Genomic DNA, 19,799 nt, shown 5'->3' on the forward strand with positions numbered 1-19,799 from the left:
ATCCCATATCTGTATTGTCAACATTGCGGTTTCCCTGTTGATAACCCGTGTCTTTCCCTGGGCGGTTCCGTTCTGCTCTGTGTCTGTGCCGTAGAAGCTCCTCTCTGGCTAGGTAGGATCTACCACAGAGACCTTCCATATGTAACACTGCCCCACGGGTCAGTCCATATGTGTAATTCCACACGTTACCTCCCTTAAGGCAAGGTGTGGTGTCCGTAGCGTTCCCCTCCTTTGGGATTGGGCACGCTTCCCCAGAGTTTTGGTCATGGCTGAAAAACAATGGGAATTGAGTTCCGAAGCACTCTTCCCTGGGGTAGGAACAGCAGCTTTGACCACCCCCAGAGTAAACCCTGTCCTTCCATCCCTCCTGGTGTGGAGGATCACTCTGGCTTACATGGGGCGCTGGGTAGGCTACGGCATTGTGAACGCAGTTTTCTAACTCGGTACGCGCCAGCTTGCCAGCATCTGCATCTCACACTCATAACACAGTTCAGTGGCTTTGGGGCTTTCCAGTGGCTTTGACTGACTGAATGGGAACGTCTAGGCTACTAATGTAACCCCTGTTCCCTGAAAGAGGGAACGGAGACGTTACATCCTCCTTCCACAACCCTGAACCACCGCTGAATGGCTGGGCTCTTGTTTCGGCTCCTCACCAAAACATGAATGAAGTGAGTAATGCCAGTCCTATTTATACGCGTATGTTCGGGTAGGTGTGACGAGGCATGCACATCTCACTGGCCAATGTTCATTGGCTTGTTTTGTTGCCACTTGAAGGTGATTGGGCTTCCAGGTGAGACCCCAATACGCCAGTGTCGACGTAACGTCTCCGTTTCCTCCTTCAGGGAACGGGGGTTACATTAGTAACCTAGACGTTTGCATTCATCAGTTCCTGTTTTCCTTTGTTCAGTTTTCCCGCGTTGTTGTCTTGGTCACTAATATGATTTGCCATTACGCTCAGCTGTTGTCATTAATCACCTCGTCTGCCTGTGTATTTAAGTTTCTGTGATTTCTAGTTGTCCGTTCTCGTTTGTTTGCCTGCCTGCCTTCTGTTTGAGATAACTGTTTGAGTTATTTTTAAGACTGTTTGTACCTGAATCATCATCTTCGGGTGTATTCTTGCTACGAATTGTGACAACTGTTTGCAAAGACAAGGAAAAAAAACTAATTGCAGCATTTCTGATTGATTCTTGTTACATATGCGTTTATGTGTTTGTTACAGTTTTTTGGTACAGATTTTACAAGGTTCGAAACTCTGAGTATAAAAATCCAAACTGATCCATGTAAAATGCTGTATTTGAATCATTTTGTCTTCCTTCACACGTATCTCTGATTTAAATATAGCAAATTAAATATAGCATAAATTCATTGTTAAATCTGTACAGATAATTTTTTTTTACTTCTAGCAGCAAAATCACTTTTTGCATTATATCTTAAAATCAGATGGTTAGAGTCCTTATACTTACAGATCCTCTACCTCTGTAAACATGTTTAAAAATCATCTTAAGACATATTTGTTTGATGAGGCCTTTGCTACTTTGTAAGGACTGTTAGGCTTTGATTTTAGTATTATTATTTTTCATTTTTATATTGTATAATTTTTTTCCTTGTATCTTACTGTGTTTTATCGAATCCGTTTGAAATTGTACAGTACTTTGGTACACACTTTGTTTTTTTAGATGCTTTATCAATAAACTTTGATTTGATTTGATTTGAGATAAAAACGAGGAAAGAATGCCCTATGAGTGCTAAATAGATACATTAATAAACAGTACAATAGTAATTGCATGCGCTTAAAGATATCTCATAATCCCTGGGATACTGTTTGAAAACTGATCCATTGCAAAGATTAAGAGGTTTGGTTTGTGTTAACCCCCTGGGGTAGAGTTCTCAACGGGTCGGGTCGGCCCGACAAACCCGACGGGACCCGCGGGTTCGGGTCGAAAATATAATCAAATGACTCGGGTCGGGTCGGACCTCTGGCTTAATCTTTTCCGCTCAGTGAAAAAAAACAACAAAAAAACATTTATTAATCATCGCTGCTGTTCACCGTAAAGAAAGTCTGGCTGCTGCGTGCAACGTGCATCATGGAGAGGGGCGGGGGCAGACGCCGCTGCGTGCACGCCTTTAGCCTGGAGAGAAGAAGATAGAGTTGGTGAAAAGTAAACTTGCCGCAGGTGAATTCACCGTCGCTACTACAGCCTATTTATATATTTAAAGTTTATTGTTTCAGTTGTTTGTATTGTTTGTATTGTTAAAAGGCGTGAACATTAATGGTTGATTTGAATTCCCGTCTGCTGGTCATGATAATACGTGTATGAGAAAAAAAAAATCCGAGGCGGAATCGGGCCGCGGGCCGGGTTCAGGCAGATAATTCATGTTGATGTGTCGGGTTACATCGGGTCCGGGCTTTAAAAGCCACGGGCCGGGCCGGGTCGGGTTGTAATTGTCAGGCCCGTTGAGAACTCTACCCTGGGGTCGACAATCACGCCGGCGCGATATGCTCGCTTTTTTTCTTATCAGTGCAAAAGAGACTCAAAATACTCTGTTGATTTTGATCTTACAAACAAGTTGAATACATCATTTGATCCTGTTAAGTGTGTATTATTTTTATGTATACTCACAATAAAAACAAAGTGTTGTGCTTTTTGCCAAATAAAGAAAAATAAACATGATGCCAGTTTCTGCTTTCTCTCTGTCAGTGAAGTCAATTCTGAAACGCGTCCGAAAATGAACCATAACTCAGCGAATACGCAGTCAAACAGGCATACAGACACACAGGCATGAAGCTTGAATTCTCTTCTTTTAAATGAAGTAATTTATATAAAAAACAAATATTCCCAGTTTATGTAATATGTATGAAAAGAGAGAGATGTCAGTTGTTCTCATCTCATTAAGTTTTAATGTGACCCCGCCCACGGAGAGCGCGCGCTATTCAAACGCAAATTATCTGAGGCGATCCCATACAGACCTGTGAACGCCAACATCAGCTGGATAACACACACAGCGAGTTCACTTTCAGACTCATGTACTTTACGACGCTGTGAGGAATAATACTATCTTAATAATAATCCTGGAAAATTTACCTCAGAAGTGCTGGAAGTTTCATTTCGAGGATCAACGTATCCAGCTGAGGAATAGGTCAGTTCTATATTTGCTTTGTTCTTGTTACGGTTGTGTGTGGGTAGAAGGAGGCGAGGATGACAGAGCACTTCAATCCAAGAGTTTTATTCACAGAGAATCCAAAAACACAGGAACAACGGGTAGAACTCACACGGGAAATAAACGTAGTAACAAAGTAGAACCGACCAACACAGAAGGAGAACACAGGGCTTAAATACACAGGAGAACTGAAAAGGGAACAAGACACAGCTGACAAGACTAACGAGGAACCAGGTGGTACAAATGAACTGATGACAGAAACCATGGAAACAAGGACTAGACCTAAATCAACAGAACAGGGGAAAACGGATCACAGAAACAGAACTCAGAAACACAGAACATGTAACATTACTCCCCCCCTCCCCAAAGGCGCGTCCTCGCGCCTATAACATCCAAAGGGGTGGGAGGGTGGGCGCCCTGGAGGCTGACAGGGGAGACCAGGCAAGGGAGACACAGTAGGAAGCCTCCAGGGCGGAGCAGGCTGAGGGTGTGGCCACGGCGGAGCAGGCTGAGGGTGTGGCCACGGCGGAGCAGGCTGAGGGCGTGGCCACGGTGGGGAAATCCCTTCGGGCGGCCATGGCGGGGAAACCCCCTCGGGCGGCCATGGCGGGGAATATTTTTCGGATGGCCAGGACAGAGGTATATGGCCCCCCCCCAAAAAATACTTGGGCAAAGTCCCGGGTGTCAAAGAGGGCTCGGTGCAGGGCAGCGATGAGGGCTCGGCGCCGGGCAGCGATGAGGGCTCGGTGCTGGGCAGCGATGAGGGCTCGGTGCTGGGCACTGTGCTGGACGGGACCAGTGGTGAAAGCTCTGTGATGGACGGGACCAGCGGAGAGGAATGCTTTGTGCTGGACGGGACCAGCGGTGAAGAAGTCTCTGTGCTGGACGGGACCAGCGGTGAAGAAGGCCTTCTGCTGGACGGGACCAGCGGAGATGAAGGCTCTGTGCTGGACGGGACCAGCGGAGAAGGAGGTTCTGTGCTGGACGGGACCAGCGGAGAAGGAGGCTCTGTGCTGGACGGGACCAGCGGAGATGAAGGTTCTGTGTCATCGTTCACAGACCCTAGCGGGCAGGCAACTGGCTCTGGCGGGCAGGCGACTGGCTCTGGCTCTGGCGGGCAGGCGACGGGCTCTGGCTCTGGCGGGCAGGCGACGGGCTCTGGCTCTGGCGGGCAGGCGACGGGCTCTGGCTCTGGCGGGCAGGCGACGGGCTCTGGCTCTGGCGGGCAGGCGACTAAAGAACATCCGTTATGCCACAGCACCCAATCCACAAATTCAACGAAGTTCCCTCGAGGCCCATCACCGGGCAGGCGTGCTTTGGTCTCAGCGTTGAGACCTGCCCGGTAGAACACACAGAGGCTGATGTCATCATAATGAACATAAGGTCTTAAGTACAAATACCTCTGTGTGTGGGCCTCGAGGGACTGATCTTCCTGGGAGAGCAGGATGATCTGTACCGCTGGATCCATGATCGACGGTCTTTTCTTTGGTCGGTTCTTCTGTTACGGTTGTGTGTGGGTAGAAGGAGGCGAGGATGACAGAGCACTTCAATCCAAGAGTTTTATTCACAGAGAATCCAAAAACACAGGAACAACGGGTAGAACTCACACGGGAAATAAACGTAGTAACAAAGTAGAACCGACCAACACAGAAGGAGAACACAGGGCTTAAATACACAGGAGAACTGAAAAGGGAACAAGACACAGCTGACAAGACTAACGAGGAACCAGGTGGTACAAATGAACTGATGACAGAAACCATGGAAACAAGGACTAGACCAAAATCAACAGAGAACAGGGGAAAACGGATCACAGAAACAGAACTCAGAAACACAGAACATGTAACAGTTCAACCCGTTCTCATCTCAGGGCGTCATATAAGGCCGTTTTGTCACGTCCTTCGGCGTTTTCTGCCCACGCATATAGCACCCTTTTGCGTATAGATGACACGCACATGGCTTTCAACCAACTTCAATGTAAAACCATCCGCGATGTAATTACACGCTCAGGGCTTCGCCAGTCGTCAATTCACCTCAACATTGATCGACTGCACAGACTAAAGACGTTTTCAGCAACGACTTATGTTTGCTCTATGATTAGGATTGCCTACACCTAATATAGGAGGTCATTGTTTTCCATTATTTATCTTTCGAGAGGAGATATTCGCCATTTTCAATGTCTGTGAGAGACGCTCGCGGCTTAACCACCTCCAATGCAACCCACCCGCGTTTTACAGGACGCAGTTGGACTTTGCTAGCCAATCCAAGTGCGTGATATCAGACGCTTTCAGCAACAGTAGCATGCGTAGGCTACAATTTCGTTTAGTTTTAAATAAGCCTGTGGTAGCCTACTCAATTTAAACGTGAATGTGTGCTAGGTATCCTAACTAAAAACACGACAATATAGGTTCCATCATCCCTTAATTGCCCGCAGGAGTATATTGGCCGAATTCAACACACACCCTTTATCGTGTGTGAGAGACGCTCATGGCTTTCAAGCATCAATGCAACCCACGGGCGTTTTACAGGACGCAGTTGGACTCGTTAAATATGGACGCTTGGCCAGGACCCCTTGGCGTCACTTTTTAACGCACTGGGTTGGGTATACCTTTGGCGTCATTTTTCAACGTGCAGGGTAGTCTGTTTGACTTCTATAGAACTCTGAACCGGAGCCTGCGGCGTTGAAATTTGACGTCTTGGGTAACACCGCAACCCGTCTGCTGTGTATGGGTCGAGGCTACAATAAATACAAATAAAAAGGAATAGACTACAATAAATGATCTATGCCAGGGCTAGTCAAATGGCGGCCCCCAGATGATATTTATCTGGCCCTCCAACTGGTTTTTGATGTTTAAAAACCCTCGAAATCTGATATCAAAGTGCCCTCTCTGCGCAAAGGTTTAGCGCGTTCGGCAACCGCATTCAGCGGTGAGTTTAACAACGCACATGGTGTGCAACCGCATTCAGCGGTGAGTTTAACAACGCTCAACTGCAGGTAAAACGGCATTCAGAGGTGAGTTTAACCAAAACAACGCTCAACTGCAGGTAAAACTGCATTCAAAGGTGAGTTTAACAACGCTCCACGGCGTGCAAGTAATTAGTTTAATCGTTTTCTTGTCATAGGTACTGGTACATAGGTACACTGCTTTAACTAGAGCATGCTGGGTAACGTATTTTTATCGGAGGTTTGTTGATGTTAATAAATATATATCATATGCTACGATTGTGTTCAATTAATATTTTATTTTTTATTGATTAAATTCTCAAAATGAATAACGCTGACGTCACTGTATGGGGCGATCCCAAGGTCCATTGCGATTTCCCACTTGGTAAGTAGAAGAGTTAATTAATAGAGATGGATACTATTCTTAAATTTACACATCTAAAAACTGTTGAATCAGGACAAGAAGTTGTGTTTAGAACCTTTAGATGTGTAAGGTGGCAATTTCGTATGACGGTAAATAATAGAAGGCATTATAAAAATATAGCTTGCTGCACCAAATGTGCAGGCTAGCAAAGTTAGCTAATTGAATTCAAGTTCATTTTTGTCGCATATAATCATCATGTATCGTAGGGGAATGTAATATTTTCAGTATTACATTAGCCCACAACTATTATCCAATATTAGAAATGTTCAGATGAAGAACAGTTGCCAGATTGGTTTGTTTTACAGCCTAATTGTTTAAAATCCACGCAAAATTATATAATTAACACCCAAATAAATCTATAATTAACAATACAAATTAATTCATAACTACTAAATTGTGGCTCATCACAATTTTTCAATATGAAATAAAACAATTAATGTGTATAATTAATGTAACAAGTAATGCTGTCATAACTTATTGACTGATTTATATATATATATATATATATATATATATATATTAGAAGTTCTGCTGTGGCTTTGTTTGGAACATTTTATTTTATTTATTTTTTTTATTTTTTTTTGCGAAATAGAGCAAAACTTACATTTATTGACAATTTTTGTCTAATTTCTATCTAAAATGTAATTAACAATATTCACTTCTTGTTTATTGAAAAGGAATATCACATACAATTTAGCCCATTCTGGCAACACAGATGAAGAGAATACTGGTGTAAAATGTTCAATTCTGTTTTTTTTGTTTTTTTTCTTTAGGTCCCTCTTCGGCAGCTTCAAAAATTATTTTTAGCCTTACCCCCTTAACATAATTCAAGTGTACTGTATGCTCTTTTTCAGTCTGGCTTGTACCTGTGGAGATGCCTGACAAAATCTGTGGTTGTTCACCAGAGTTATTGAGGGTTAGTCCAGGAAAGATTGTTGCTGTGGTCACAATGAATGGTAAGAATGTGAAGAACTTTATTTTGTCCTGTTTGAGAAGCATCTTTAAAATAAATATATATCCATACGCGACTCCCTACAAGTTTGACATAGATATAAAACTAAAAATATATGAAGTATACAAAGTAATATATAAATAGTACAAAGAACCCAAACCCTGGTTTACATTACAGTGGATGTGTTTTTGATTTTTCCAGGATGACATGATCGAACCATGCCCGAGTTAATTTGTGAGGCATGCCAATCCACTTGGACTGCTGGAGTCGATGACCTAAACAGAAGTGACTACTGGCCTGCAACCCTTCAATTTGCCACACTTTATGCCACAGATGTCTTTTTTTCATTTGAAGAAATGAAGATGGCGGCACCAGGACTGTCCTGCCAAGCATTTTTAAGAAAACTGAATCAGCCAACGGTCCGCTTTGGTCGTGTGAGTATTGAATTGATCTATCCTGCAGTGTTGTTGATATCTTTGAGTTGTTGGTTGATAAGCAAGATCTCAGCAGACAGTTTTCTGAAAAGTTTTTTTGAGTGGGAGGCTGTGCGATTTGAGGTGGACAACATATGCAAGGAAGAGCCCTTCAACTGTCCTGCATGCACCCTAGATATGCTTGCAGTTTCAGTTGATGGAAACCGCAAGCATTACCGTTTCAAGAATGCTGCTAGCTACTCCAAACTGTGTATCACAGTGTTTGTATTAATAAGAAAACATAGCTCTTTAATGTGAACTAAGAAATCTCAGATTTTAAGTTATAAATTGTTGTCAATCATCAATTGTTGTTTTTTTGTTTTTTTAGATCTGAGGAACAGGCCATCTTTGAAGGTGTCTTCATAGCCAAGGATGAAGACGTAAAAAGATTTGTAGACCACATTCACAACACAACCAAACATGTAAAATTCTAGATGATAATTAGACTACAGCACTATAATAACCTCTTTCTGAAGAGTTTGTTTAGGAGAGTCTTATTTTCATCAACAATTTTCCATAATGTAGTTCAGTGGAAGAAGTGTTTGTGGAGGGGAGTGGTCAGCAGCCAGAGATACCTCATAAAGATCTGCCAGCAAGGTAGACGAGGAGGGATTGGAGCTTGTGGTGTGTCGGCACGGAGTCCTGCTCCAGAGCTCCAGCACCTTCTTAACATGAAGCCATTCCTTTCGGTATTTCATGCCAAAGCCCATGATTTTAAATACGAGGTAAGGAAGTGTTGCTATGTGATAGAATCGTATTATCTAAACTGAACATCTGCAAACATCTGTTTATTTTTATTTTTTTATTCTTAACCAGGTAAAATGGAGTGGGGCATATCAGGACGGTGCTGGTTTAACACTAGGGGAGGAGGTGGAACAGTGCAATGCCTTCCTATCTAGGATTGCAGTAACCAGTAAGCATATGTCAAAAGCAGGTAAGATTACCACATACTGCACTAGTTACATCCTTACATAATACGTAGGAGGAATATGGTAACATCATATTTTCTTTGTTTTTCAGGATGCACAGACATGCTGACTCTCATGGCCATGCGCTGGAATCAGCAAAAGTTCAACAATTTGGCTATCTCACTGACCTGCCGATATCAAAAGGTAATGACATCAGTAGAATTAATTTTAGATGTTCAGTACTGCATGTTAGCAGTGTATGAAGCTGTGCATTGAGCATTTGTTTTTTGTTTCTTACCACTGTTTGTTATTGTAGACCACAAAAGCTCTGCAAAGCCAGTTACAAAACCTAGAGTCCATGAAAGCGCAATTGACAGTGACAGCGAGCCAATTGGAAGAATGATGTAAAGGATTGGGCTGACGGTGAGGAAATGATTACTTGTAATACATTTAGTCACAAATAATTGTAATTGTTACTGTTTGTTGACTGCTTCTGACAAATCTGATACATAATGACACATAACCCACAATGCTTCAAATGTCATTCTGTAACCCCATACTATTTCAGAGATTCTTTGAAGGTTGATGTTTAATACAAATTATTTATTTATTTATCATAAATGCATTCCAGACTCTGTCGATCTAAGGACAAAGAGAAAGGCGTTTGACATCATCATGTCAGTAAGGAGACTTGAGGAGGAGCAGAAGATTCTTGTTGCAGAGATGGACCACCATTGGAAATCTCTTTCAACTCGTCCCGATACCCTCAGAGAGCTGTCCTGCTTGTTTTCCAGTGAGATAATGAAAAGTATGTATTTGTAATAAATTACATAAACATAGGGTTGCCCCGACCAAAGATTAATATTAGGGGGCAGCCCTAATAAATATACACAACAATGATGACTGTTTATAAAGTTTCTAATGCTGGTCTTATATTCTTGTGTTCCTCTTTTAAGATTCGCAATGTGGCCTAAGTGAAGAAGGTTTGAAAGGTCTGCAGAGCATCATCCTCAGAAAGCGACATCAAATCAGAGAAATGAAGGTGCAAGCAAGAGACTGTTACCTGCAAGTTTTGTCTGGAGCAGAGGACATCAACTTCTTGTACAGTGCTTCAGCTGATGAGTACGACAGTGACTACGAAATATCTGATGATGGACTGTAATCTACAAGACAGTAACACCTTTCATACTTCTGGACAATGACCTTAACTATTAATATAAAGCATGTAATAAAATCTGCTTTTTATCACCATAAATATAACCAAAGTGTTACCTCTTCTTTCACATACATAGAAATGTGTGCATGCATGCATGCACTGTGTGGTACAGTAACTTTCATTAGTTGAACTGTAGGGTGCTGTATAACAATTGAAACCTGTTAAGAGACATGGAAGAAGCAGATTATAAGGAAGAACACCATAATGATGAGGAATAATTTTCTCCCCAACATAATATTCAATGTGCTTTCTGTGTAATCTAGTACAGGTTTCATAGTCAACTGATGTGTTTCTGTGGTACTCAGAACATTTCACCACTCAATTGTGTAGATTTATCAGCTGTGACCTGATTAACAGTATAATGTTACAGTTTTCTGGATTGCTAAAACACATTTCTTGAAACTCACATTCTCAAAACCTTAAACACAAAACCAAATTTTCAAACCACATTCAGAGAACATCTGACTCTTATGGCAAAATCAAACAATTGCCTCAAAACCATTTTATCTGTGCTCAAATCAAACAATGCTTTCAGATCATACACACATCAGTCAATATTATAAACACTACAGATCAACCGTTAGACACTACAGAGAAAAACGAAGAGCAGAATCCGAAACACGCAGTTACCGAAATAAAAGTATATCGTAACTAAGTAAACAAATTTTGCAATTGCGTAAAAAAAGTATAGTAATGACAACTTACAGTAGTAAGGTGAATAAATTGTATACTGTATGCACTGCAAGTATAGTATTGTACTGAATATTGTATAGTATTGAAGGTCTGTATATTCAGCACTTTTTATACTGTGAAAATACAGTGACCCAACTGCAAAAGACAAAAAGGTTACAGTAAAAAATTCTAAATAAAAAGCGTTACAGTCACTCAGAAGAGTTGTGCAACTAGAGGAATCAAGGTCAGTGAGAGAGATTTTATTCTGCTTCAGCATCATGTCTTCATGTTGGTCCGGCCTGATGACTTCCACATAACAATGTCATCTCAGGAAAAGGGAAAATCCCTAAAGCAGATCCAGCCTTGACAACATTCTTCACACCTTGCTCTTTCTCATCCTCCTCCTCTTCCTCTTTGTTCACCACCTATTTCACATACTCTTCTTCCTCCTCTCCCTCTTATATTGTTTCCATCCATTGTTGGTAACATTCAGTGCAACATTTTGAGTCAGTTTTGGCACTCTGAACTGACTTGTATGATGTACAGTTGGTTTGGTCTCATCATTAGAAATAAGTGAACAATTTTGAGTAGTTGTGTGTTAACGATGACAACTGTGTTGTAGTTGTTTAACTTTTGCCTGCCCGTGTTTAGTGTTTTGAAACATAAATGTGTCAGTGCGAAATGTGTTTTAGTGAGTGAGAATGTGTTTAGAGTTTTGCCAAAAGAGTGCATGAGATTTGCAAACAGTGTTTTAACTACCTGAACTTGTTTAATGTTTTACAGAAAGAGTGATTTACTCGACAAATTCGATTAGGCTATTGAGAATTTGGGAGGTTTAGTGTTTTAGCAATTCAGAAAAGGTATATTTTACAACATTTGTAAAATATTACTGTATTTTTGTATTCCGAGTTCAGAGTCTTGCAATATAATCAAAACCTAACACAAGCATGATGTAAATATAGAAAAGGCGGGAAAGCAAAAGAATGTTCAGATATAAATGTGACTCAGTACAGTTTGTTGTCCATGATGAAGAGAGTATTATGTGTAGGTTTTACTGCCCTTCCTCCCCCAAGGGTCCCGTAGCACCCCTGGAAGAGCAAAAAAATGCACATTCTGCAAAGTCTGCAAATGCAAAGTCTGATAAGTGTATAAAAGTGAAAATTGGTAGGACAATTATTTATGCTATGTTTAATACATAATGTTGGACAGAGATGTCTGGCATGCATGGAAAGGTGTTAAAAAAGCATTTTAAAAAGTGCTCACAGTAAAATACCAAATTTCAGTCTGGCTCTCAAATATGTCAAAGAGTTTTGTATAATGAACATATTTAGATGTCCCTTTGTTCATTAAAGATTGTATTTATTTAATTCCATTACTAAACGTTTTTAAACTACATTACCCATAAGCCTCTATCATTGTGTCCATGGGACGGGCGCTGTAAATTGTAGTTCATTGAAGTGTGTAGTTACACTATAGGGTTAGGGTTAGGATCTCGGTAAACGTGTAATTTCTTTCAATATAGCAATACCTTATTGTTAACTGACAGTATTACTGACAACATAACGCCAGCAAAACATAGTGTGCGATATGGAGCGCTTTTTATTCTGACCTAAACGTTAGTCCAACCACAGCTTGTCCTTCTGGGGCCATGGAAACGTCAAAGCCACGTCACACTTGTCCATATATGGTATTTACAGGCTCTTCCGACTTTTGATGTACGCAAATCCAGGATATTTATTTATTTTGTTGTTGTTATTTTTCATTGAAAGATATACAACAACGCTTAATTTCCATGATCATGTATGTATAAGTTCTGCAATAAAAAACAAAAAAACAAAAAAAACAAAAAAAACAGACACTTCCGAGTTCTGACTGAAGATAGGATGTAACCCTACAGGGATCTTACAAAAAGAAAATTACTCTTGATAGTTTTTCTGGCATGCAGTATTTGTTTTAAACAGATGTAAGTTAATCTCTTAATCAAATAAAATGCGTCTGTAACATTTAAAGATGATTGTGCTCACACTTTGTACTAATTTCCCAAAATGTATTGATATGCCAAACTAATTAATTTTTCTTTTCTTTAAAAAAAAACAAAAAAACAAAAAAAACAGGAGATGCAAGGCTGCCACCAGAAAATACATTATTTTCTTCCCTTTGAAGAACACTTTGCCCCCCAAAATAAAAACAATATATATATTTACATGATTAATTTTACATTATTTTGTAAAAAGGCAAATATAAATAGGTAATTACAATTATAATTATAAATGTTAAAGGAATTAATATCAGAAATTGTAGGATTACAACATTTTAATATCTTTAGGAGTATTCTGTGGTATGTATTCATGGCTGGCATACCAAACAAATAGTTCAAGTAGACTTACCTAAACTATATAAAAAATAAAAAAAGTACAAATAATGCCTTTGGGAATGCCATTATGCCAAACAGCACTCATTTTCTCCCTTATGATCTCCATGGCACACTTCCTTGCTGTTGTGCAGTTAATGAAAATGCAAACGTTTTTTTTTTTTTTTACACACCATTAAGAAAATAAACACAAAAAGAGACTGGGTATTGTGCAAAAAACTTTAATGAACAAAAGCAAGAGAAAAAGAAAAAGAAAAGAAAAAAACTCAAAAAAAAAAGAAAAGAAAAGAAATGAAGGGTGCTTGAGTCCAGGTGACTAGGCTGTCATGCTGAAAGCTGGTTGGGATGTGGGGAATTAGGCATAACAAGCAGGAATTCACTGGCAGGCTCCCATGTGTCATCCCAGGTTTTGCCACTGTAAAATATCATAAGTGCAAAACAATTCATTAGAACACAAAAAAAAAAAAAAATCAAAATCACTGTTGGGTTAAATTTAGAGAGTTCATTGAAATGTATTTATGTTTGTTAAAGTAGCATTAACCCTGGTTAAGCCCAGTGGTGGAATGCAACTGAGTACATTCACTCAATTTACGGTGTTTTTTCATTTTACACATTTTTATACAACATTGCATCTCACAGGAAACTATTGTACTTTTTACTAAACGACAATTGTCTGGCAGCTCTAGTTACACAATGTTCCACACAGTTCCTGTACATTGAAAGCCATGTATCTCAAAATTTACGGATTTCAAAATGTTTCTGATAAACTGAGGGATGAAGTTGTCATTAGTGGGATGAGGAAAATCACATTTCCAACACATGTACAACAGGAAACAACTAAATTATGACACATAAGTGTTTCAGATGCTGAAAGATTAATTTATGTGTGCATGAAACACTGCTACTTTTGTACTGCATTACCAAGTGGATGTCCTGCAGGCTCAATAAATAAGATAGTTCAGAGCTAGAGCTAGCCACTAGAGAACTTACTAGAAACAGTAAAACCAGATCACATCAGGACCATATTATTGTCCATACATTGGCTGTCTGTCAGCTAATTTTAGAGTTCTATTAATTACTCAGCAAGTACTGAATGGTTCAGCTCCTCATTACCTACAATCCATTGTGTTAAAGGGATAGTTCACTTTGAAATAAATTTTTGGTATGTTTTAGCTTACCTCAAGGGCATCCAAGATGTAGGTGTCTTTTTTTCCGCAGTAGTTTCAATTTTAATATTTTTAGGTCAAACCGTTCTTGTCTGTCAGTCATATAATGCAGGTCTATGGTCATTATCTCAAAACACAAGCACAGAGTCCAAATTAAAACAATTCCCCGTCGTCCAAATTAAACAATTCCCCATCGTAAGTACACATTGATGGCCTAAGACACGAAACGAGCGGTTTGTGTGAGAAAACGAACAGTATTTATATCGTTTTTACCTCTTATACACAGCCATGTCGAAGTGATCTGATCTGACGTGTACGCAGACTGGTGCATAGACATATACACTAGATGTCGCCTTAAAGACATTCGTTCCAATGAACTGCCGTAGACAAGGCGACATCTAGTGTGTATATATCTATGCACCAGTCTGCGTTACACGTCAGATCAGATCACTTGATTTGAAACTAGTGCGGAAAAAAAGACACCTACATCTTGGATGCCCTTGAGGTAAGCTAAAACATACCAAAAATTAATTTCAAAGTGAACTATCCCTTTAATCACAAAATTCCAGGATCTTACAAATAGAATATTCTAAATAAAGACAAGGAGGTAGATCATTCGCCCATTTGTCTTTAAAATTATGGAATAGTCTTCCGAGCATTCCAAATTCAGACACACTCTCTCAGTGCAGACTAAAGACAGTCCAGATATTTGTCTTTAGTCTTGACTGAGAGAGTGTGTCTGATTTTGGAATGCTTGGAAGACTATTCCATAATTTTTCATCATCGGAATGCATGTCCTAAAGGTTACAAGGGCCTACCTGCCGGATCTAGCTCTTCCAAATGCCTCCACCTCATCGCTATTTGCTTCTGAGTACTGAGAATTAAATAATAAATAAAATATGACTTACCACACAGTGCATGGCAACCAGTGGACTTTCAATTCGGCTTTCCCCTACACACAAAAGCACGAATAATAATTATTTTAACTGTTTTAGCAATCACTGATTAGGGCATAACATATTGTTTTATTATCTTTGAAAGGTCAGAATCAGTCATTTAGACAAGAAAGCAGCCTAACAGAACACATTTTACCTCATTTATCCGTTCCCCAGTTATTCGATCAAAGAGGAAAACCTTCTGCCTACTACATTTTCGGCAACCTGAAATGATGAAAAGACACGGAAAGTTTATTAAGCCATGCTTTGTAGCTGAATCAGTTCAAATTTATCATTTCAAATGTGAGGTAATATGCAGTCCTTTTCATTCATGTCAAAGTAAATTTGTCCCTGTTTTTGAAAGCAAAATGTACAGGATTGGCTTTCCCAAAGTCCTCTTAGCTTAATGGTCCTTGCACACTGACTCTGAAATACGACAAATAAATATGTTTTGTCAATCACGTTTACACACTGCCGTCATAAAAAAATCGGTTCGGGTTCGATTTTCTGCGTTTTTCGGATCAGTAGCAAGAATTTGGAATGGTGTTTTGACAATTCAGAGCCACCAAATGACGAATACGGAAAAACGCATACGAAAATTTCAGACTCAGTGTGGAAGGACCTTAAGTCAGGGACTGACATTAACCACAGGCCTTGGACATTGGCCACAGCTAAATAACTAAATACTGTGAACTGGCTACCAATGACCCGGTTAGCCAAATTAATCAAATTTACATGAAGTCAACTCTGACTGGGAGCTAATTTATTACCAGTGTGGGGTAAGATGTACCATGCAAAAAGTTACCTTTTCTTCTGTTCTTCACACGTGGCCCTTCCTGACACAAAGACGTGGAAATGTAAGAGGCAGACGGAGATGGAAGAGAGACAGAGGGAGAATAGTGTGAAGAGGCAGAGGTGTTTGTCCTTTTCATTTGTTGCAAAGACTTAGAGCATGGCAGTGGAAGTTTGGAAGAAAGTGAAGGAAGATTAGTTGTACAAGTAGAAGAAGAAGTAGAAGAGAGAGAGGTTGGAGAGAGTGGGGAAGACAGAGGAACAAGGTTAAGAACAAATACAGTCTCAGACTCCTTGGTTTGACTCTCCGCCGCCGCTTGACTCTCCGCCTGCTGCACCATTTGACTCTCCGGTTGCTGTGCTGTGGAGGTTGCTATAATACAAGTTTACTTTCATTTAAAATCTTTACATATTAACAAAGAAATATACATTTTAAACATTCATAATTTCTAAATCAAAACATTACTTACATTTTGTCAAGATAAATTCATAGGCCCTCCGCATCTTCTCCAAAAGAATTTTAGTGACAGGAGTGGGGTGCAGATGGGTTATTATATCTGCAACCCATTTATTCGAAGCCCTTTTATCTGGCTTACCAATAAATAAAATTGGCTTGTATCCTACAGCTTCAAGTTTACTCACCTGAAATGAACAAAAGCAGTTATCAGACATTAGTTAAATCCACTGAATTATTAGAAACATCAGTAATATATAAATCAATTTTATTTTAAGGACATTTAATGGAGTTGGAGTACAATGCAAGAAACATTCCTCTTGAACTGTATGCAATCAATGGCCAGTTTCAGATAAGGCCAGAGGTACTCTGCAGTTTCTTTCATTGCCATCATGACTTACTTACAGTAATACTTGACAGAAAAACACAAGACAGACGTGGCTCTTAAAAGTGCCTTTATTGTGTGTGTTTCTGTGTGTGTGTATGTGTGGTGGGGGATTAGAATAAAGAGCAGGCAAAACTGAAGGACCTGATGAGGGAGAAAAAAGCAATTCAGAATCGAACACCTTATATTTTACACCAGTATTCTTCATGTTGCCAGATTGGATAGTTTCCCAGCCATTTGGTTGGTTTTGGGTTGATCTATGTGTGATAAAAAAAGGCTTGGGCAAGTGGAATTTTTTTATTTTAAGGCAAAGGACAGAAATGGAAAATAATTTTACAGTTGCACTGTTCACTGTAGTAGCCTTAAATAGCCTCTGAAAGAACACACAAATTATATATCATTTCATATTGTGATGAGCCACAATAATGTTGTAGTTATAAATTAATTTGTATTGTTAATTATAGATTTATTTGGGTGTTAATTATATAATTTTGCGTGGATTTTAAACAATTAGGCTGTAAAACAAACCAATCTGGCAACTGTTCTTCATCTGAACATTTCTAATATTGGATAATAGTTGTGGGCTAATGTAATACTGAAAATATTACATTCCCCTACGATACATGATGATTATATGCGACAAAAATGAACTTGAATTCAATTAGCTAACTTTGCTAGCCTGCACATTTGGTGCAGCAAGCTATATTTTTATAATGCCTTCTATTATTTACCGTCATACGAAATTGCCACCTTACACATCTAAAGGTTCTAAACACAACTTCTTGTCCTGATTCAACAGTTTTTAGATGTGTAAATTTAAGAATAGTATCCATCTCTATTAATTAACTCTTCTACTTACCAAGTGGGAAATCGCAATGGACCTTGGGATCGCCCCATACAGTGACGTCAGCGTTATTCATTTAGAGAATTTAATCAATAAAAAATAAAATATTAATTGAACACAATCGTAGCATATGATATATATTTATTAACATCAACAAACCTCCGATAAAAATACGTTACCCAGCATGCTCTAGTTAAAGCAGTGTACCTATGTACCAGTACCTATGACAAGAAAACGATTAAACTAATTACTTGCACGCCGTGGAGCGTTGTTAAACTCACCTTTGAATGCAGTTTTACCTGCAGTTGAGCGTTGTTTTGGTTAAACTCACCTCTGAATGCCGTTTTACCTGCAGTTGAGCGTTGTTAAACTCACCGCTGAATGCGGTTGCACACCATGTGCGTTGTTAAACTCACCGCTGAATGCGGTTGCCGAACGCGCTAAACCTTTGCGCAGAGAGGGCACTTTGATATCAGATTTCGAGGGTTTTTAAACATCAAAAACCAGTTGGAGGGCCAGATAAATATCATCTGGGGGCCGCCATTTGACTAGCCCTGGCATAGATCATTTATTGTAGTCTATTCCTTTTTATTTGTATTTATTGTAGCCTCGACCCATACACAGCAGACGGGTTGCGGTGTTACCCAAGACGTCAAATTTCAACGCCGCAGGCTCCGGTTCAGAGTTCTATAGAAGTCAAACAGACTACCCTGCACGTTGAAAAATGACGCCAAAGGTATACCCAACCCAGTGCGTTAAAAAGTGACGCCAAGGGGTCCTGGCCAAGCGTCCATATTTAACGAGTCCAACTGCGTCCTGTAAAACGCCCGTGGGTTGCATTGATGCTTGAAAGCCATGAGCGTCTCTCACACACGATAAAGGGTGTGTGTTGAATTCGGCCAATATACTCCTGCGGGCAATTAAGGGATGATGGAACCTATATTGTCGTGTTTTTAGTTAGGATACCTAGCACACATTCACGTTTAAATTGAGTAGGCTACCACAGGCTTATTTAAAACTAAACGAAATTGTAGCCTACGCATGCTACTGTTGCTGAAAGCGTCTGATATCACGCACTTGGATTGGCTAGCAAAGTCCAACTGCGTCCTGTAAAACGCGGGTGGGTTGCATTGGAGGTGGTTAAGCCGCGAGCGTCTCTCACGCGAGCGTCTCTCACAGACGATAAGGGTGTTGAAAATGGCGAATATCTCCTCTCGAAAGATAAATAATGGAAAACAATGACCTCCTATATTAGGTGTAGGCAATCCTAATCATAGAGCAAACATAAGTCGTTGCTGAAAACGTCTTTAGTCTGTGCAGTCGATCAATGTTGAGGTGAATTGACGACTGGCGAAGCCCTGAGCGTGTAATTACATCGCGGATGGTTTTACATTGAAGTTGGTTGAAAGCCATGTGCGTGTCATCTATACGCAAAAGGGTGCTATATGCGTGGGCAGAAAACGCCGAAGGACGTGACAAAACGGCCTTATATGACGCCCTGAGATGAGAACGGGTTGAACAGTTCTAATCGCAAGTGTCTGTATGCAAAAATACTGTTTAAATATGAATCGCGTTATTGTGTGTGAATGAATTAACAGCTTTCACCAAACTCTATTGCTATACTGAGATGAGTAAAAATCGACTACAAAAATCGGATAGATTATAAAGTTTTTACTGTAAAATACTGCCACATCAAATAAGTTTATAATGTTGCCAATTTCTGCTCATATGTTAAATATATATATATATATATATATATATATATATATATATATATATATATATATATATATATATAAAGTCATCAACTAAGATGTTATTATAGTGTTTGTTCCAATGTAGGCTATATTCAAACGAATGAATCCTTAACTTTGAAATAAATATGATAAAATGTATACTTTCGTTTTTACAAAGAAAGATTACACTGGAAATATTGTTAAAATTTTAATTGTTGTTGTAATTGTATAACCTTTTTAATAAAATAGCAAAAATATATATATACAAGGATAGATGTAAACAAAATCTTAAAAGGTCAATATAAGCCTTCTCTTTAAATAATTTTTATTGTGTTTTATTAGTGACACATTTGGGTAGAGAATATTGTAGC

General features: G+C 39.5%; 1 protein-coding gene and 1 long non-coding RNA gene across 3 annotated transcripts; one reads left to right on the plus strand and one right to left on the minus strand.

Moving 5' to 3' along the window:
* Positions 1-8,292: 8,292 nt before the first annotated feature.
* LOC309492190 (uncharacterized protein) lies at positions 8,293-10,060 on the plus strand. Its single transcript, XM_082161071.1, has 7 exons — positions 8,293-8,371; positions 8,475-8,674; positions 8,766-8,883; positions 8,970-9,061; positions 9,174-9,280; positions 9,489-9,665; positions 9,814-10,060. The coding sequence occupies exons 2-5, from the start codon at positions 8,621-8,623 to the stop codon at positions 9,258-9,260; spliced, it is 351 nt and encodes a 116-aa protein (XP_082017197.1). The 5' UTR covers positions 8,293-8,371; positions 8,475-8,620; the 3' UTR covers positions 9,261-9,280; positions 9,489-9,665; positions 9,814-10,060.
* A 3,253-nt stretch (positions 10,061-13,313) lies between these two features.
* LOC309492192 lies at positions 13,314-17,758 on the minus strand. Of its 2 annotated transcripts, none has more exons than XR_014203444.1 (5): positions 16,480-17,758; positions 16,023-16,370; positions 15,375-15,442; positions 15,191-15,234; positions 13,314-13,531 (listed from the first exon to the last, which is right to left on the minus strand). It is a non-coding gene; the product is annotated as an uncharacterized lncRNA (long non-coding RNA). The 2 variants fall into 2 exon arrangements; XR_014203445.1 differs by having other exon boundaries at positions 13,315-13,531; positions 16,023-16,382.
* Positions 17,759-19,799: the final 2,041 nt, after the last annotated feature.

Source organism: Leuciscus leuciscus, assembly GCF_965113295.1.
Source record: "Leuciscus leuciscus genome assembly, chromosome: 2".
In the NCBI taxonomy this organism is placed as follows: Eukaryota; Metazoa; Chordata; class Actinopteri; order Cypriniformes; family Leuciscidae; genus Leuciscus; species Leuciscus leuciscus.